This window comes from Balaenoptera physalus (assembly GCF_965194825.1).
Source record: "Balaenoptera physalus genome assembly, chromosome: 12".
NCBI classification, from domain to species: Eukaryota; Metazoa; Chordata; class Mammalia; order Artiodactyla; family Balaenopteridae; genus Balaenoptera; species Balaenoptera physalus.
This window is the reverse complement of record NC_138897.1, coordinates 21,655,739-21,677,594: the sequence shown is the minus strand read 5'-3', so window position 1 is coordinate 21,677,594 and position 21,856 is coordinate 21,655,739. Positions and strand designations below refer to the sequence as shown.

General features: G+C 39.5%; 1 protein-coding gene across 1 annotated transcript in view; it reads left to right on the top strand.

Moving 5' to 3' along the window:
* Positions 1–21,856, top strand: part of DCC (DCC netrin 1 receptor) — a 1,180,955-nt gene that overhangs the window by 781,078 nt on the left and 378,021 nt on the right. The window contains exons 8-9 of the mRNA XM_082416529.1: positions 1,136–1,292; positions 18,779–18,933. Of these exons, the coding sequence (XP_082272655.1) occupies positions 1,136–1,292; positions 18,779–18,933 (312 nt within the window). The remainder of the gene's footprint in view (positions 1–1,135; positions 1,293–18,778; positions 18,934–21,856) is intronic.

Here is a 21,856-nt window from a genome sequence, read left to right as displayed (position 1 = left end):
GAGTGGAGTAAGGTTTTGTAATATCTAGGTGGTTACCTGAAGCATTTATCAATACTTGTAGGGAATTCCCTGGTGGTCCAGTGGTTAGGACTCGGCGCTTTCAATAACTTGGGCCTGGGTTCGATCCCTGGTTGGGGAACTAGGATCCCACAAGCAGCTCAGTGCAGCAAAAAAAAAAAAAGCTCGTTAAGTCTATGTTTCCCTGTTTCATGCCCTAACAGAACATTTTTCCTTATTGTCATGGACCTCTTTAGTAATAGAAACTGGACAAATATGCAGTAGAAGCATATGTTATTAATTTGCCAATCTTTTATAAACCCCAAGAAACTCTAATACATCTTTTTTCTTTTTAATTTTAAAGATTTAATTTTATTTATTTTTGGCTGCGTTGGGTCTTCTTTGCTGCACGCGGGCTTTCTCTAGTTTCAACGAGCGGTGGCTACTCTTCATTGCATTGCGCGGGCTTCTCATTGCGGTGGCTTCTCTTGTTGCAGAGCATGGGCTCTAGGTGCGTGGGCTTCAGTAGTTGCAGCATGCGGGCTCAGTAGTTGTGGCTTGCAGGCTCTAGAGCGCAGGCTCAGTAGTTGTGGCACATGGGTTTAGTTGCTCTGCGGTATGTGGGATCTTCCCGGACCAGGGATCAAACCTGTGTCCCCTGCATTGGCAGGCAGATTCTTATCCACTGCGCCACCAGGGAAGTCCCCCTTTCTTTTTTTAATTGAAGTATAGTTGGTTTACAATGTTGTGTTAGTTTCAGGTGTACAGCAAACTGATTCAGATATATATATATATATATATATATATATATATATATATTCTTTTTCAGATTCTTTTCTCATATAGGTTATTACAAAATATTGAGTATAGTTCTCCATGCTATACAGTAGGTCCTTGTTGGTTATCTATTTTATATATAGTAGGGGTGGAGGAGGGATAAATTAGGAGTTTGGGATTAACATATACACTCTAATACCTTTGATTCCACTTATTGTTTCTTTTCTTTCTCTTTTGTTCCTTCCTTTAGAATCTATGGGAAGGTACCATTCTATGTTTGCTAACGGGTCTTCTTTGCCTTCCTATGCATTTCCTACCCATGTCCCAACACCTCTGACAGCCTCCTCTCCTTCCTCCTTAGCTATCCCGAGCTCCAGCATCCTCCCTTCTGCTCCCAGAGACGTGGTCCCTGTCCTGGTTTCCAGTCGGTTTGTCCGTCTCAGCTGGCGCCCACCCACAGAAGCAAAAGGGAACATTCAAACCTTCACGGTTTTTTACTCCAGAGAAGGTGACAACAGGTAGGTACTACCAATGAAGTTCAGCCTAATCCACCAGGTCTTTAAATGTAGACTGTGGCGTGATGGCAGTGGGAGATGTTGAGCAGGAACTTTGGAGGCTATGGGAAGTCTCTCCTCTGTGCCCTTCACTCATTACTCAGTGGAGATAACATGTCTCTGTTGCCTGTGTGGGGTTTTTTTTAAGGCAGGATTGTGTACAGAATCAAATTCAATCATGTATAGAAAACTTCCTTGGAAAAAAGACAAGCATATAAATATATGCTATCAGTTTTTGTTTTTTTAATTTCCTTGAGTTTCAAAGTGGTAAGCAGAGAACAGAATTGGGCTGTGTATTGATAGAACCAAGTGTGGGAGAACCAGTGTGGCAGGGTGCAATCTCAGCTCTGTCACTAACATCACGTGATCTCAAGAAAATGACATAACTTCTCTAAACCTTACTTCACTCTTTAATAAAGAGGAAATAATAGTACTTACCTTGAAGGTTTTTGTTAGGATTAAATTAGGTTGCATTTACAAAGGTCATTCAAGAGTATCTAGTATTTGCTAAAAGTTCTTAATATCATTATTGTCTAACTAAAAGTGAGCTGTGTGCGTCTCATTTCAAGATTACAGTCTACTGTTGTTTTTTGTTTTTTTGGGTTTTTTCCTCATCATTTTTTCTTTAAGATGTTTCACAGTTTTAAGCCTTTGAAGTTTGATTTGTAAGTCTATGATAGATATTGGTTTTAAGGCTTTGAAGTTTGATTTGTAAGTCTATGATAGATATTGGTTAGTTCCAATCTATAAGAATAAACTGTATGACACCCCATTTAATTAAATGTATTACACTTATTTTATATTCTATATTTGATCACTCATATCTGCAGTCTTTGTGTTTCTGCTGACTCTTCCTTATGGGGGCTTACTTCTTCCCATGTTTGAGTGATTCTTGATTGTTAAATCTAGTCCTTAGAAATTTATCTGAGGGAATTTTTGAGGCCAAGGTTTAAAGTACATTCTCAGGGGAGGATTTGCTTTACCAAAACGAGACCACATTAAACCAAATTTTCACTAAGGTATATTTGGTCCATACAGGTCTCATACTGATATTTTATTAGTTATCAGAAAATCCATTAAGTGTGATAGCATTTGTTTTTCTGCCATTTTTAACATATCAACTTAAATAAGTAAATGCAGACTTGTGGTAAGCAATTTTTAGAGAGACTTTTTTGTTGTTCCAACTAAGCTAAGACTGAGACTGGCATGTATTCACCAATTCTCTCATGCGGCTAATTTCACTTTCTAGTTCGTCCACTGAAGTTTGGTCTTTCAGGATCCTGGCTGTATGCAAGGTTCTCCAATCAGATCTTATACCCAACTTTACCTGCAGATTTGTTTCCTAGTCTCTTCTCTTGTTAGTTTCCAAAGCTGCTAGCTCTAGACTTCTCTTGAAAGGCAAATACTCTCAGTTAAACACCAGCCCGCAAGTCAGCTTTCCCACTGTGATAATTCTCTTACTTTGCTGCCAGCAAATTCCTGGATAACTTTTTTTTAATAAAAGAGATTTTGAATAATTTTGTCAGCATTTTGGGTGTGCTGTAACAGAAGGGATTTTCACATACTATCTAGTTTGCCATACTGCTTGAAATGGAATTTTGTAATATTTATCAAATGCCCATGTGATTGGTATCATTATTATATATTATTAATTATTGGCATTTGAACTAGTATATTTGAATATAAGCATGTTCAGTGTTTGGAAATTTTTATTTAAGATTAAAGCGTAAAGCCACTCTGTAAACATCTCACTTAGAAGGAATCAGAAAGCTAGGAAGCTTTCTTAATGCACCTTCCCATTCTATTTTTTAAGCATTTTGTAAGTTTCTCTCCTCATCAACTTTTGGTTTTTTTTTTATATTGCCGATTAAAGGTGATCAAAGAGATCAGCGTGTGAAAGCTGAATTTGCTTCAGAGAAACAATATGTTGCTAAATCCCAAGATTCTGTAGAGAAGAACACCTATTTTCAAATGTACTCAGCAGACCTACCTATGCCTCTCACACGGGGAGGGAACAGCATCATTATGTTCTTCAGTAGATGAGGATTTTGATAGGGCAACTAGGATCTTTATAAAATAGCTGTCTGTTGACTTGGCTGAGTTCCAAGTTTCCCATCTTTTCTTCCATTTTAAACCTCCTCTTATGTACAACCAGTCTAAAGTGGACATCCAGTGGTACACAGGGGTTCCTGGGATGTGGCAGCTTCTTCTTTCATCCTTTCCTTTTAATATTATTTATTTTATTTTATTTTATTTTATTTTATTATTTATTTTTGGCTGCGTTGGGTTTTTGCTGCTGCACGCGGGCTTTCTCTCGTTGTGGTGAGCAGGGGCTACTCTTTGTTGCGGTGCACAGGGTTCTCGTTGCGGTGGCTTCTCTTGTTGCGGAGCACAGGCTCTAGGCGCGCGGGCTTCAGTAGTTGCAGCAGTCGGGCTCAGTAGTTGTGGCTCATAGGCTCTAGAGCACAGGTTCAGTAGTTGCGGTGCACGGGCTTAGTTGCTCCGCAGCATGTGGGACCTTCCCAGACCGGGGCTCGAATCCGTGTCTCTTGCATTGGCAAGCAGATTCTTAACCACTGCGCCACCAGGGAAGTCCCCTTCTTTCATCCTTGAATGAGGACCGCATTCACTTTCTGTAAAGTTTTCCAACCAAAGGAAATATGACCTGTTTTATGCATCTCCATATATGGAATATTTAGTGGGGGGGGGATGATGGTGGCATGGGGGAAGTAGAGAGGGAGAAGGAGAAAGAAAGGGAGAGAGTGAAGGAGAGAGAGAGACACAGAGAAAGGACAAATCTGGTAGGACCTAGTTGTTGACAAGGCTGAGCTCACACTGATCCTGACTATCACTATTCGGTCTTCTGGAGAAGAAGAGACTAGATGGGATGGCTGTCACAAGCCTTCCAGTGCCTATTGAGAACAATGGGAGTTGGGGGGCGGAGCCAGGATTCAAGTGTGAGGCTTTAGTCTCTCAAACCTGTGAGTGCTTTAAACATATAATGGCCTGGAGGAACCCTTCATGATTTGAAAGGCACAGTACAGTTTCGGCTGGCTGGAGTGGTATTTAGCTCAAAATGCTGCAGTGTGATGATCGGATGGCACACTGCAACTTCTCTCATGCTGCGTCTCAAAATGCTTTTCTTTCCAGTTCACAGCAGCAAAGTATATCTTTAAGTTTCTATTTTCTTTTACAATTTGACCTGACTTTAAAATGAAAGGAAAGAAATATACGTATGTTCCCTAAGATCATTCATTACCTGAAGAAGCAGGCATTTGTTTTAGTGGAATCTCTGCAACTGTTTAACTCTGTGACCTTATGAGAAGTCTTGTAAGTTCTTTGCATGCAGCTGTGAAAACAGGTAAGAATTCTTGCCCCCTTGTATCCACATGGATTTCCTGGAGGCATCTTAAATTCACCCTGCCCAAAACCATACTCACTGTCTCCTCCTTAAGTATCTTTTTCTTTACATTTCTTGGTTTATGTTAGTACCTTCCATCCTGTTGACCAAGCAGGAAACCCCAGGTCATATTTTATTCCTCCCCGAATCTTAGCACTGCCATTAGTCATCAGGTCCTGGCAGGTCTACCTTGGCCACAGTTCAGCCATGGCCCCTGTATTCTGTCATCTCCACCATCACTTACCTGATCTCTGACAATAGCTTCTCACCTTCTAATCCATCCTCCTCACTGTCTTGAGCTATCTTTTTGAAATACAGTTTGGATCACTGACTGCACTGCTTAAAAATGTGAAAGTGTTTCAAATTTAAATATGATAAAATTTCTATTTCAAGACATGCACACAATAACTACCAAACTCCCTTGAATGGAAGTCTATCTCCAATCTATATATAGGTAGAGTGTGATTCCTATAACCTATGAAGATTAAAAATATACCACTTAAGTCCAAATGGCTGGGTTTGGAAATGGTACTACTATTTTATCAGACATGTGAGTTTTGTATATTTGATTATGTAAAAACCAGGAAGAACATCTCTCTGCTGTGGTGGACAAAGGGAAGATGAATGCTACCTTTTGGAATTGCTGTGAGAACTAATTGAAAGAATTCAAGTAAAGCATCCAAGGCAGTCACTGCACAAAGGCAGAGGGTCTCAGAATAGTGTGAGCTCAAAGACAATATGGAAGAGAGGCTGAAAATAAGGCCCAAAGGTAATGGTGGTAACAGTAATAATTAACAGCAATGGGTTTCCATTTCTTTTTATATGAACCATTTATTTTCAAAGCTGCTCACTCTTTCCTGCTAATAAAACCATTTTATCCTTTACTCATCTATTGATATCTTCCTTACCTTTCAAGCCCATGGATCCTTCCTCCATACCCTCTTGGATAGTCATTCCTGTGGTCATACCATGGTCCTTGTCAACACCAATCTCTGCAACCTCTCCATGATCTTGATTTCAAACCTCATACTTTCATCTCAGTCTCTCATTTTCCTACCTTCCATTTAAGACTCTGATTCCAACAAACCTTGATTCCATGGGGACCTACAATTCATTGATTCTATGGCATTTCCATTGTCCCTCATCCTTCATGTTTTTCTTCATTTGTTAAACAGCTAAAACCCCATGGCCAATTATTATAAAGACTGACATACAGCAATGATTTGCTTGTTACTGTCTCATTTAATATTAATTTCTTGGCCAAAGTCAACTCAAGTAAATGTAATTTTCCACCTACCTTTTTTTGCACTCTTGTAGCTGTATACCTGGAAGAAAATATGTAGCTGTGCTGACTAGTCTTGAAATTCATAACTACTTATCTGAAGTTGCCTCTTCATGGTGCTGGGGGTTGCATTGCACAGAGCAGTCAGCCTCTCTCACACACGATCCTAATGATATTTCCTACCTTTTCCTCTCTTCTCAAATCTCCAATACCTTCCCTCTTTCCCTCATTCTTAATTGACCTTGCTTCTAATTTCCTGGAAAATAGTAGCAATCACAATAGAAGTTGTACCGGCTTCCATGTCTGATTTACCTAAGTGGGTCTTTAAGCATATAATCTATCTTTCCTCAAAGTGCTATAAAAGAACTGCCCATGCTCTTAACAGGGCCAGACATTCACTTATGCACGAGATCCCATCCTTTCTTGAAAACCAAAGAACAAAGCTTCAGCCCAGTGTTTCTCCTCATCATCAGTGTTTCCCACGTCGGGGTATCATGCCCATCAGCATACAAGCATGTATTTGTATTTTCCATCTCAACAAATCATCCCTCTCAATCGCATTTCTCTCTTCCTATCACTTCATTCTGTTCCCTTTTATAGCAACATACCTTGAGTTGTCTAACTTCACTCCAATACCTTACCTCATATTCCAGTTATGATTCTGTCCCTAGTATTTCACTGAAACTGTTTTTATCGAGGTTTACCAGGTGACATCCATGTTGCTAAACCCAATAGTCAATTCCTGGTCCTCTCATTACTTGGATAGTTAGCAAATTTTGTCACATTCGATCACTTCCCCTTTCATGAAACATATTCTTCCCTTGGATTCTATTACATACATTCTCCTGGTTCTATTCCAGTCCCTCTGGCCACTCATTTTTAGGTTCTTTTACTCCTAATCTCCCTGACCTGTACTGAATTGCCCTAGGACTCAGGCTTTGGAAATCTCGCTTCATCCAGTTTGTGACTTTATATTCTGTCACTATGTTGATGTCTTCCAGATTTGTATATCTGACCCTGACGTTTTACCTGCAATTCTGAATCATATATCCAGATTCCTGCTTGATTTCTCAACTTTGATTTATCATGAGCATCTAAAACTTATAAACAAAACTAAATACCCATTTTCCTTCAGTCTCAAACCCTTTCCAAAACTTTATCATTCCAGAGGTTCCTCCATCTCAGTGTAATCTGCATATTTCTCATTACTCAGGCCAAAGTCCTTGGAGTCATTGTTAGGTCCTCTCTTTTTCTCACACTCTATATCAAATCCATCATCAAGTCTTGGCAGTACTGTCAAAATATCTCCTGAATCCTTGATACAATAGGATACCTGATATTTGCTACAAAATAATACTAAAAGACTGGCTTTTGTGATTTATTTTGAGCTGAGTGATGGGAATAAAGTGGTCCATCCTATCATTCTGTCTAATTTTGTATTGCTCAAAATTTTCCATAATAAAAAAGAAGTCGAATAAATAAATGAAAATAAAACATATACGGAATCCTGCCACTTCTTACCTCTTTTTTACTACGATTGGGTCTCATGTGAACTATTGCTAAAACCTCTCAAGTCTATTCTTACCATACCAGCTGGAGTTAACCTGGAGTTAACACAAGTTAGATTGTGTCAATTCTCATCTTCAAAACCCTCCAATGACTTCCTGTCTCATTCAGAGAATAATCAGAAATCCTTCCTGATCTGACCCCTTTTCACCTTCCCAACTTCATCACTTACTGTGTTTACTGTGTTCTTATTTGCTCACTCCTCTCCAGTTTCACTGGCTTCTCTGTATTTCCTATATATACCAAGAATCCTTCTCCCTCAGGACCTTTGTACTAGTTCTTCAGTCTGCCTAGAATGTTCCTCCCCTCAGACATCCACATGGATCATTCTCTAACTTTCATTAAGTCTTTGCAGAAATGGTACTTTCTCTTGGAGGTTTTACCTGACTGCTAGCATTCCCAGTGTCCTTTTTCATTCTTATTTTTCACCACTGCATTATTATGTTTTAGTTATTGTTTCCTGAATCCCCTTTCTCACCACCAGAATATAAGCATTATGTGGGCAGGGATATTTTTATCACTTTTATTCATTGAGCTCTTCTCAGCACCTAGAGCAATACCTAACCCAGAGTAAACACTCACAGAATAGTTGTTGAATTGAAGGTCCATCTGAAATGTCAGTCACCATGTGAAACTCTACATGGTCCTCCAGGTCAGAAGTCATCGATTTCTCCTTTATCCTCCCCTTTCACTTTGATTACATCACTATTGTAGTATGTGGCACCTTGTATCTGGTTTTGTGTTAGTTTGATTACATGTGTGTTTCTCTCCCCAATGATTGAGACTAGATCTTATTTATAATTCCATATCCAAGTGTCTAGTCTCCTGACTTCTATAGACATTTCCTGATTGGAACTGATATGATAAAAGTGGCAGAGAGACAAATGTGATATTCTTAATAGATTTTTCCTCAACCAGTAAAAACAAATTGTGTTACTGAGGAAGATGAAAAGCTGACTGCAATTCAGTAAAAACTTTTTAAGTTGAGAAACAAAAAGTTGATTTTGAAATTTGATTCCAATATCTTTGTTCATTTTCTGTTTTCTGGCTCTCAGTTAGAACAAATATATGCCATATGTCTCTGAGCGATTAGCTGTGATGCTTGTTTGCTCATATAGGTTTATTTAGCCCCTTAACACAATAGCTTTTTAAAAGGTAGTGGATTTAACATTTGCCTCAGATTTGCAATGGCTTTGTCAGGCAAATTACTCTAGCTCAGATTATCATTAATCTATCTGACTAGTTAATGGTGTCAATAATGCAAGTGCCACAGTTAACATTTTTTGATCAGCCCCTCAGGAGCTTTCATTTCATAAGTCAGAGGACGGCATAAATTCTAGAATCTGAAAGCCAGAATTCACAGAGACGCAATTGCTTCGCAGATATCCAGCTGTCTCCTACTAGTACCTAAAAATCGTTAGAATGGAAAGTGACCTTCGGAATCATAGCCCAACTTCCTGCTACTGATGCCCAGGGAAGGGGTCATTTGCATCCCTAAGGCCACGGAGTAAGCTTCCATAAGGAGAGCAAGCATTTATTGAGTACTCACTGTGCCAGATACCAGGCTAAGCATCTTATATAAATTATCTTATTTCATCCTTACAGCAAAACATTATCCAGATGAGGCTTAAAGAGGTTTACACCTCTGTTATATAGCTAGCAAGCGGTAGAACCAGGATTGAATGCAGGCCTGACTCCAAAACAGGTGTTCTCAATCCCTATACCTGCTTGTTTCCAGCAGTTAGTGGATTAATCTAGAAGAGAACCAAGCTTTCTTGATATTTTCAGACTTATGACATGGATTTCTTCTGTAGGCTTCTTTCTGATAATTTTCTGATTCAATGGCAAAGTTAATTTGCATCATTTATTTACCGTATATAAAACACAGTAGCAAACTTTTTATGTGTGCATAGAACGTTATACCTTCCATTCAATAATCTAATATTACGTGTGGAGTGTGACTCAGTGTATTCACAAGGTTAAGGCTTTGGGGCTGTGAAATTGAACGGCCTGGGTTGCAATCCTGGCTCAGAATTTTACTAGCTGTGTGGCCTTGGGGCAATTACTGGTGCCTTCATTTCCACTTGTGGAATACTAATAGTACCTGACATGTAACGTTGTGATGAGTATTAAACGAAGTTAAGAAAAAGTGCTTAAAGCACTTGCTCATTGCCTGGTACACTGAAAGCACTCAACTTTTTGTTATTTAGTGCCACGTGCTAACTATGGTGTGGGTTGGAAGTGAACAATCAGTGAAATACAGGTATTTCCCAATTCATATTTAGAGAGAACTTTATCACTTTCACAAACATTAGCCCATTTGATCCTCAGATAAGGCAGGTATGATAATCTCTATTTTACAAATGAGCTTGTGTGGCTCAATTGAGAATGTCTACAAAGCATTGCCTAAGAAGCTACACAACTAGGAAATATTAGAAGCAGGATTTAAATGCAGGTTTCTAATCCAGTGATCTCTTTACTATACCACACAAAGTAAAAGATATTTCCTAAAAGACGTACATATAAAGTACTGCGGGAGTTCAGATGAGAGAATTAAAACACTTTCATAGGCATCATTCAGTTTAATCCTCACAATAACCACGTGACTTAGGCAGATAAGGGACTGGTATCTTCTTTTTGCAAATGAAGCAGGGAAGGCTCCAAGATAGCCCCTGACTTGCTGAAGGTCACACGCCTATTTTGTGGCAGAACAAAGACTGGACAGGGCCTTCCAACTTGCAGCGCTGTATGCTTTACACAGTTTTATGCCGCCTCAGGAAACCCCTGCTCACTGCTTGGGATTAGAGACCAGCTTTTCATGACTGACAGGGAGGATTCATTTTAGAATTCATCGTGCGTTACATTTTCAACACGGTGTGTACATATTCTTTCCCTGCTCCTCAGAGTTCAGGACCGGGCAGCAGATGAAGTTTGTTGTGAAGGGAGCGTGTTGTGATGGAAAGAGAACAAGACTCAGAATCCAACCACTTTCTGGCTCTGGCTTAAAGCAGGGCAGAGTCAGCCCTCCTCTCACTCTGCTTCTCTGCAAAATGTAAAACCCTGTCCTTTTTACCTCAAAATGAGTGGTTTAATTTTTCCCGTGGCCTTCATGCATATTGCAATATAAAACCTGTCATCGACAGTTTCCACATGTAAATGAACAACCCATTATACACTTGTGAGTTGACAATGTGTCCAGAACTGTGTGGGAAACGATCGAGAAGGGAACAGTCTTCTTGGAAGCAGTTTAGTCATGTTTAGTAGGTGGGCAAGACTAAGAGTGTATCAGTGGAGATGGAGCAGTGACAGATCTAGAAATATTTAGGAAGCAAAATGGACAGAACAAGGTAAAAGATTGGTCATTAATGGTGAGACAGAGGGGGTTTTCAAGCATAGTTCAGAGGTTTCAGCTTATTTAGATGGACAGATGGTGGGGCAATTTGCTGAAATCAGGATGCTGGAAAAGATCCAGGTTTGAGCATGAAGGTCAGAAATTCAGTTTCAGACATGTCGTGTTTGACATACCTTTCAGCATTCAAGGTGGAATGTCAAGCAGAGCCTTGAAAATAGGAACCTGGAGCCCAGAGGAGAAGTTTGGGTTGGAGATAACATATCAGGAATTTGTCAGCATGTAGATGATAACAGCAGCTAGGGAAGGAGAAGATGGGCCATCCCCGTAAAACAAAATGAGAAGAGGGCCCAGAACTGACTCATATTTATTAGGGGAGCATTGGCTGGAACTAAACAAAATAAATAATTTGAATCCAAAACTTTTCTTTTTCTATGAAAAGGTAGCTTTTTTATTTGTTGTTGCAGTAGTTATTGGATGCAGTAGTCTTTTGGATGTGTTCTAGGTGCGGCAACAGAGACTATGTTAAGGCAAAAATTTTTAAAGCCTGTTCCTCTGACTGTGTGTGTGTGTGTGTGTGTGTGTGTGTTTTAAACAGTTCAAGTAAAAACAATTTTTAACCAAACTTTAGTGGAAATACCTCTGACCAAGAAGATCTCTGTTCCCCCATCATGCTTTGTCTGGGGGTGGATCACCTCTGAACCTACTTTCCCTTCAAGATAACACTGATTCCAAAGTCTATGGTTCTGGGGTAAGAAAGGGTGTGGCATTTGGGTGGTTGTTGCCACTGTCACTTTGGGCCCTATTTCAGTGACCAGCATATTTCCGCTTTGAAATCCTCTCATCATTGCACCCTTCTTGCTCTCACTGAGGAAATAAAAATGAAAGTGGAGTGGATCAAAAGATGTTAAAAAATCTTTCCATCAAAAATACCATAGGTCCTTTCTTACAAAGGAACATTAATAGAACTCTTCCTTCTTGAAGCAACTAATTAGGCATTTGGTACATCAAGACAGGGTTTGTTGCTCAGCTCACAGCTGTGACTAAATGTTAACGCCCCGCTGTACTTAGCCCTTAGGAGGATATGTGTTTTCTTAACATGTATGCTGGAGACAGGTTACAAATGATCCACTAAGAAACAGAACCATCGTAATCTGTAAACTGTGTTTACTTCTGAAATGTAAATACAGAAAGGCTGAATTCAGCTAATACTCACACACACACACACGTAATTTTCTATTCCCAATGAAGAATATTAGATTAAAAAAACAAAACAAAACTTCTTTTAGTAGATCTCACTCCTCAAATCATGAAAATGAGACCCAGGAATGTGGAGTGGCATCTGAAGGCCACCTGAGTAAGTTGAGATGGAACACAGAACAGAACCCAGCTCTCTAAGCATTTCTGAGATCACACTATGTGAAGATGTTATCCAATTAGTCTATTAAAATTTTTACATTTATTTATGCATTCATTTTTTTTTTAAATGTGAGCACCAGCAGCATAGGCATTCTTTATCTGCAGTGGGTATATAGACTGAGTGTCAATAAAATATGAACGGAATATGACTTCTCTTCTAAAATAGTTCACAGTTGAGTCAAAGAGACAGACCTGTCTGTCAACACAACGTGAAATGGGCTGCAGTAGACGTGTAAATCAAGAGCAACAAAAGCACAAAGGAGATAATATTTTATGCTGCTTGAATCAGAGGACATGATGGTAGGAAAGCTCCAGTCAGGAGATTTCATTTGAATCGGATTTGAAGGATGAATGAGCTTTTGCCAAACTGAGAAGGAACTGAGTCAGGAGAAGGTAACTCCAAGGTAATCGAAATAAAGCAAAACAAAATTAATGAAAGTCAGAATGACAAAGGTAGGGATGGATAGGGTGTGGTGGAGCTGAGTGACCCATTGCAGATGAGTGCGTAAAGGTTTGGGCCACATCTTCAAAGTCTTTGAATCTTGTCCCAAGGAGTGGAGATTGCATTAATGATAGAATGGCAGCCAGCATGACGTTTTGGGCATGGAGTTGACAGATGATGTATGTTAGAAGAGTATCTTTGTCAACAGAAGACAGAAGTGGGAGGACCAATGACAAAAGAACTAGGAAAAGCTATTATAATGTAATACATTGTAAGTAGGAACCAGAGCAGGGGCCAGATCCAGGCACGGGAGAGTATAGCCTAACCAGAGTTAGGTTTCAATGCATACTGCTTAAGGGTGCATTCCATGCCACCATGTTTGACTCCCTGAATCACAATGTATCAGGGGGCTTCCCTGGTGGCGCAGTGTTTGAGAATCCACCTGCCAATGCAGGGGACACAGGTTCGAGCCCTGGTCTGAGAAGATCCCACATGCCACGGAGCAACTAGGCCCATGAGCCACAATTACTGAGCCTGCGCGTCTGGAGCCTGTGCTCCGCAACAAGAGAGGCCGCGATAGTGAGAGGCCCACACACCGTGATGAAGAGTGGCCCCCGCTCGCCGCAACTAGAGAAAGCCCTCGCACAGAAACGAAGGCCCAGCACAGCCATAAATAAATAAATAAATAAATAAACTACCAGGTTAACTTTAAAAAAAAAAAATGTATCAGCGTCTAAAAAGACTTTAAACAAAATGCCTGATCTCAGCAAAGCAGCAGAAGTATTGTTACTGGGTTAGAATGTATGCTTTTAGAACACAGTAGTTATCTTCCAAGAAAGCTCAACCAGGTAAACCAAAGCACCAAGAACCAGAATTTACAAGAAAGAGATGCTTCTTACTAACACACTCTTGGTCTCCATGTAAAGGTCAAAGAAAGCAAGTTGCCTACATCTTTTTCAGCCAGCAGAAGGAGACAGACTTTATAATTTATTCTCTATTCGGATGTTCAATGAATGAATTTGCAGTGAATGGATTCTAGAAAGCCCAGGTGATTTACTTCCTTTACTTCAGTCAACTTTATCTTGAACTTGCCTGAACCCCACACTACCAACTCAGAGTCAAGGAGAAAAGAAATGGAGTAATGAAGCTCTGTCTGACAGTACATCTACCAACACAGACCATGATGCTAAGCTCTGCGGATTTGAGGGGTAAATTATGTCTTCAGAGTTATAGGAGAGAACTTCATAGAGAAGCAGCCTGGGCCCCTGCTGCTTTCCCAGGAGTGGTTGGTGCGGTGACAGTCACGACGCCCGAACACAGTAACTGGGCAAAGTCCTGACGTCTACTGTTCTCTGTTCTTCAGAACCTAGTGTGGTATCTGCCCACTTACAGAGGATCATGGACTAGAGTGAGCTAGACAAAATCCTAATTACTAACTGTCTAAACACAGAGATTATGGAGAGTTTACTTTACATGGCTGGCATTGCCCTATTGTGGAACCAGAGAAACGAGAGTAACAAACTGCCCTTCCAAATTTAGATTTTACTTACTTGTTGGGAAATGATTTGCGATGGTTTGTTTTCAGCTGTTAAAGAACAAATGGGGTGATCAAAAGCCACCTGCGAATCTTTGAAGAAATCTGTGAAGGGTGACATGGCAGTAAATGCCATTGTCTTAGAATGCATTGGTATCACGTTTGATGTTGCCCCAGTAGGACCCAAGAAAGCATCAGAGCTTGCACCTGAGAAATCTGAGGCTCAGATAAGTTAATGAGAAAGCCAAGACAACAGCCCAGCAACAAAGCCCAGACACCAGTGTGGGCATAAGATATCATGGGGCTGTCCGACTATGCTGTGGAACTCGGAGCACACCTATTCCTTCTCCGTTGAGGTCAGCAAAGCCTCTTCCCTTTAAAAAATATTACCAGTTTCATTATTGAAACTTGTTCAATGCCTCTAGTTATGACTACACTTTTTTATTGAAGTATAGTTGATTTACAATGTTGTGCTAATTTCTGCTGTACAGCAAAGTGATTGTTGTACATATATATATACATTCTTTTCCATTATGGTTTATCACAGAATACTGAATATAGTTCCCTGTGCTATACAGTAGGACTTTGTTGTTTATCTATTCTATATACAATAGTTTGCATCTGCTACTCTCAAACTCCCAATCCATTCCTTCCCCACACCCCACCGTTGACAACCACAAGTCTGTTCCCTATGTCTGTGAATATGACTACTTTTTTGATTTGACTTATCTCTGTAAACAATATTAATCTGATAGAAAATATCAATATGTGTTTTTCTTCATGATTGTACCTCATTAATTTCTTCAGATTGAGGAAAGGTCCTCTTCTTGAACTCAAGAACCCTTATTTCCTATGAGGTTGTGGTGGTATTTTGTTATAATAATAGAAATAATAGCAGTAATAACTGCCACATATGGAAGACTCCCTGAGCACCAGGTCTCATGCCTACTGCTTTATATGGTTCACATACAGCATCTCACTGAATTCTCTAGAAACTCTATGAGGTAAACATTTTTATAGCACCAATTTGCACTTGAGAAATCTGAGGCTCAGATAAGTTAATGAGAAAATCAAGACAACAATCCCAGGCTTAAAAATCCTGAATCCACTCCATAGTCTACATAGCATTTTGATGTGACCTCAGTTTGATTGGATAAGCAGATTTCTGAAAATTGGCACATAAAATGGAAATGTTTAGATTAAATTGTTGTTTAAGACCATTAAGAGCCCACATTGAAGAAACTAGTGGTAAATCTAGGGCAGTGCTAGCATCTGGTTGGAGGAAGGGCTGAGATCACTACCATGGAAGTGTTTTCTAAAGATGCTTTGTTCATACTCTGTTAACACTGAGGAAGTATCAGTTGTCCATATCAATGAATATAATTTTTTTTCATGACCATTAGTAATCTGGGATATTTTTGGAGGCTGCTGGAGATTATAAGAACCTGAAACTCCCTTCCTTGTAATAAAATCCAGCATCCCCTTTTATATGTGAGTAATGTTTCTATTATATGATCTTAGACATTCTTACCTGGACATGCCCAGATGTTCTTGCCTCTTTTTCCTTTGAAGAATGCCTTTTCAAGGGGTTATGCCAGCTTGTCCTAGAACACAGCTATTTCATCTAAATTATTCAGTAGTTATAAGAATAAAGTCAGTTATGAAAGCTGTCCTTCCTTATAGATACTCAAGGAGTTTGGTATGCAGATCTGACCTTCAGTGACAAATATGTTGCTTGAAGGTTTAGAAAATACATCCTGAAATGACCCATAACAGATGATAATTACACTCATTCTCCCAGTGGTTTCTGAATGCCCAGGTGTCTCTTCTTTCCCTTTAGGAGCTCATGTCTTCTACGCAAAATACCCATGATCCAAATAGGCCCCTTGTTTTCCCCTATTGTTGAATGATACCAATACTGGATCTAGAGGATAAAGTCCCGAATTTCATTCTTAACGGTGGTATTCATTAACTGTGAGTCCTTTAAAAAAAAAAGTTGTTTCTTTAAATCTCACTTTTACATCTATAAAATAATGATAATAAAACCATCCTATTTATATAAAAAGGGAGATAATGCATATAAATATTCTGCTGAAAGAAAATAATATGCAAAACTGTCTACATCCACAAGGCATACAATCTGATTATGAGGGTTTTCTTTTAAAAAGCAATGTATTGGCCTGAATAATCTTAGTTTGGTAGAATAGATCAGTGTGATGTGTGGTACATGGGAGCCCTATCTGATGTTTCTTACTCCTACTTACGATAAGTCACTATTGAATCCCACCCAGATCCCTCCCCCACTATAAGTCACAATTCAGCCTTGCAGCAAATTAACACAGTACTTGTAAAGGAATACCTAAACCTTGCGCTATATCCAGATTCATACAGGGTGTTTTGTTTTTTGTTTGTTTGTTTATTGTGGTAAAATATACAAAACATAGCATTTACAGTTTTAACCATTTTTAAGTGTAGAGTTCTATGGCATTAATTGCATTCACCTTGTGGCACAACTCTCACTACCTTCTACCTCCAGAGTTTTTTCATCTTCCCCAACTGAACTCTGTACTCATTAAATACTAGCATCCCGTCCCTCCCTCCACCTTGCCCCTGATAACCACCCAGCGTGCATATTTTAATTGTGAGCGGTAATGGATAAACTAATGCTAACTGCTATAACAAGCCCTCAAATTTATAATGGCTCTAATCTGTTTGACTCTGTAAAGTATTATAGAAAAAGGATGTTCCTGATTGACAGGCAGTTCTTCTCCCAGGTCTTCTCCAGAATTCTTGCAAAAATTTGACTTCTCCATCATCTGTGTATGGCTTCCAAGGTCTGCCTGCCACATATGTGGTTTTTCAAGGCCAGGCCTGGAATCAGCACACATTGTGTACACTCAAACTCATTGGTTAGACCCAGTCACATGGCCTCATCTTGGCTTCGGGGGGCCAGGACATACAGTCTAGTACCTGAAGAAGGAGAAATGGGTTTGAGGAGGAGCCAGCCAGTCTCTGTCATATCAGTCAAATTAAGCGTGTATATATGCCCGGCAATCACCATTCATGCCCATAGAACTTTGTTTTCACTTTTCTCTTTGGAAGCTTAATTTGCCCTGGCAGCAAAATAGGTTTTATTTTAAATATCTCCCCAAACAAAATAAAACTGAATGGTAAAATTAAAATGAATATATAATTCCACTGAGATGCAAGAGATATCATCTAGACGTAGAAACCTTAAGAAACAGTTAAGTGGCTTAGAAGGAACTCCTTCTTCACATTCAATTGTACGAGACCAATGAGGATATAAATGTCTAGAATCATGTATGTCCTTAAAGCATACTTGAGGAGTTCCTGTTTCTTATATGTCAGCATCCATATCCATAGGATTTGTCTTCTCTTAATATGTACTATAAATCTCACCATGATCAGCAGATTAATTCATTTGTTTGGAGCCTCTGAGGAAGTTTTTAACTGGAAAATAAATTGGACACATGTAGTTGTGGCTTGAAGAAAAGGCAAGTTGTCATGTGTTGTACTTTCTCCTCACGAGGAAGGGCATCTACTTCCTTTCACTAAATTTCACTTAACATAACCACAGGACCTCAAGCTCTGTACACATCAACACTTGGCATCTGCCTTTTCCTTTCCTACAATGAAGGAAAATGCATAAATGCATTTGTTGACAGTACTGACAAAGACTGACTTGTGGAATAATCAAAACCCTGATTTCTGTCATTAGCTGAATGTTTACGAAACGCATCTTCCTGCCTACATTCCAGACGCTTCTTCTTATTTTACTAGCTCTTTGTTATGAGTTTTGAGACTAAATTGTAAAGTGTCAAGGGAAAAGACTTTAGTATGCAAGGTTCATGGGAATGGCATAAACTTGAACTCCCCAGGAACCCTGCAACATTTATTTATAGGCTCTTCCAGTCAGTTTACATTCCATAGTAAGCCTTCGAGGTCTTGCGTTACATGTAGAGTCAACAGGAAATGCGTAAGCAACCTTCTGGTCTACCTTACTGCTCTTGCTCATTATTTTGTTTTAAAATTGATTAATTAATTAATTTTTGGCTGCGTTGGGTCTTTGTTGCTGCGCGCGGGCTTTCTCTAGTTGCGGAGAGTGGGAACTACTCTTCGTTGCGGTGCACGGGCTTCTAATTGCGGTGCGATGGCTTCTCATTGCGGTGGCTTCACTTGTTGTGGAGCACCAACTTTAGACGCGTGGGCTTCAGTAGTTGTGGCACGTGGGCTCAGTAGTTGTGGTGCACGGACTTAGTTGCTCCGCAGCATGTGGGATCTTCCCGGACCAGGGATCGAAACCGTGTCCGCTGCCTTGGCAGGAAGATTCTTAACCACTGTACCACCAGGGAAGTCCCTCTCTTGCTCATTAAGTAAAGGCTGTGGCTAAAAGTATTCATGTGGGAATAATCTTTCCCTGCAACTTTTATTTCCTAGGGAACGAGCAGTGAATACATCCCAGCCTGGGTCCCTTCAGTTTACTGTGGGAAACCTGAAGCCAGAAGCCATGTACACCTTCCGAGTCGTGGCCTACAACGAGTGGGGACCAGGGGAGAGCTCTCAGCCCATCAAGGTGGCCACTCAGCCTGAGTGTGAGTATGAGACAGGAAGGGAAAATTTAGAAAGTATTTGTTTTCATTGGCAATATCTTTGAATCCTTTCATAGTAATTTATTGAGGTGACGGAATGGAAGGAATATTTCTGAAGCAACATGTTTAACCTGAGGGTTTTTAAAGGTAAGATAACTTTAACAAAATGGCCTTCCCACTTTGGCCATATCTCCAGAATGACAAATTAACAACTATCAAGGCCTGGTCCATCCACACAGTCTACATATTGACTCCCGAGTAAGTGACTGACTCTACCCGCCAGTACTTCATCATCAACATTGGGTTTCAGCCTCCTGCATTGATTTTTTCAGATTTTTCTAAGTTTGTCTATAAAAAGTGTAACATCAAAGGAGAAGAAAAATGGCATAGGACTTCTCAATACAGGGATTATTCAAGAACTTACTCATGCATTGAATGCCCTTAAGAAGCTTACAAAAGTGAATCTAGAGTTAAGAAATGTAAAGAGATAATCTCTATTGGGCAATCTCATTGTCCTTTAACATAAATCATTATATTAAGCTCCATGATCACAAAGTAATGCAGCTGAATGTTCTTTGACCAAGTTATAATTTAGTGATTTCTACTTTTTTAAAGGAACAGCCCCCAAACTGTACATTTGAAAAATATTTCTGTATCTTACAAAATTTTGATTTTTCTACTAAACTTCTAATTTATTTGGAAAGATTATTACTGATGAGTAGTCTGCCAGCTTTATTTTTTTTAGAGTTTTAAAAAAATTGTAATCTAATAGCTAAATGACATGAAGGACTACTTGTAACAAACTACATTATTTAGAGATTTAGAAACCTAGTTTCATCTACTTCTGTTTTTTTTTTTTTGAATGATGCTATTTTATCTGTATTCCCAATCATTTTATTTAAAACTATATTTAACTTCAAAATCACCTCACATGCTTTTGGAAGAAGGTGAAGTAGAAATCAGAAAGATTTTCATTTGTACATATGAGAAAATAATCTTTGGACTAGGCCACTTCTTAAGGATTTGAAATCAATATGTTGAAGAAGAGCAACTGAGACGTAGTCTGGTTGCTGGTATCATGCTCTGCACACTGGGCAGAATCTCCATTCCTTCTTCAACTCAGCCAAGGCTACAAAGACCAGATGAAGACAAATTGCAGTAAAGTATTTGTTGGGGGTGGGGATATGACTAAGCTGGACAAGTCTTGGAGATATTTGCCTCACAGAAATAAAACCTCACATAGCATCTTTAAGGGTATAGTAATGTACAGGTTTCAGATCACATAAAAAGAAACGAAATTGAGTTATTTGTAGTGAGGTGGATGGACCTAGAGTCTGTCATACAGAGTGAAGTAAGTCAGAAAGAGAAAAACAAATACCGTATGCTAACACATATATATGGAATCTTAAAAACAAAACAAAAAAAGTGGTTCTGAAGAACCTAGGGGCAAGATGGGAATAAAGACGCAGATGTACTAGAGAATGGACTTGAGGACACGGAGAGGGGGAAAGGTAAGCTGGGACAAAGTGAGAGAGTGGTAGTGTATATATGGACATATATACACTACCAAATGTAAAATAGATAGCTAGTGGGAAGCAGCCGCATAGCACAGGGAGATCAGCTCGGTGTTTTGTGACCACCTAGAGGGGTGGGATAGGGAGGGTGGGAGGGAGGGAGACGCAAGAGGGAAGACATATGGGGATATATGTATATGTATAACTGATGGACTTTGTAATAAAGCAGAAACTAACACACCATTGTAAAGCAATTATACTCCAATAAAGATGTTAAAAAAAAAAAAAAGAAAGAAAGAAAATGCAGCCTCCCAGGCAGGACCAGCTAAATAATTTGCAGGACCCAGAAGCTACAGTAGAGCATGAAGCCATGCTCCACGCGGGACCCTCCTAAGTGTGGGATCTTGTGCAGCTTCGTTAGTCGTATGCCCACAAAGCTGGTCCGACTTCCAGGTTCTCTTCTTAAGAATGTTTTGTTGCTGTTTGGATTGAAATCACGAGATAATGCTGATTTCCACTTTGCAGTGACTCTGTTCACATGTAATTTGAGTCATCAATTTCTTCATTGACTTTTTTGTTTTTTTTTTAAATTAATTAATTAATTAATTTATTTATTTATTTTTGGCTGTGTTGGGTCTTCGTTTCTGTGCGAGGGCTTTCTCTAGTTGCGGCAAGCGGGGGCCACTCTTCATCACTGTGTGCGGGCCTCTCACTATCACGGCCTCTCTTGTGGCGGAGCACAGGCTCCAGATGCGCAGGCTCAGTAGTTGTGGCTCACGGGCCTAGTTGCTCCGTGGCATGTGGGATCTTCCCAGACCGGGGCTCGAACCCGTGTCCTCTGCATCGGCAGGCGGATTCTCAACCACTGCGCCACCAGGGAAGCCCCTCTTCAATGACTTTTCACAGATCGTATATATATATAGAATCAATAAACTTTATGAATATTTGGTATTTTAATCAATAAACTTGAATAAAAACAAATTAAGTCAAAATATATATTTTTGAAAATGGTATATGCCATGTTGTATACAGACTGATAGTTGAAAAACCCATAAAAAATTCTGTAAGAAGATCTTGTTCAGTTTTCTCATGGCAGAACTTAACCTTTAAAAACGTGTTCATTCTCAGAAGATCCAATTTCTATGGGTCGTCTGAATTCTTCACTCCCTAATCCAACTATTATCCCTGGAATTGTTTTAGTGTACTTTTCAAGGCTGACTGGCCATGATTACATTACATTTCTGGTGAAAATTCTACATAGTCAGTTTCACTTCTAGGACTGAGCAACATTATTTTTCTTCTGTTAATACCATTATTTTTAAGTATCCAGTTTGAAAATCAATATCCAGCATTTTTTTAATTCACATTTTTAAAAACCTTTCCAAGCCAAGGGACAAGAAAAAGTCTTTTGC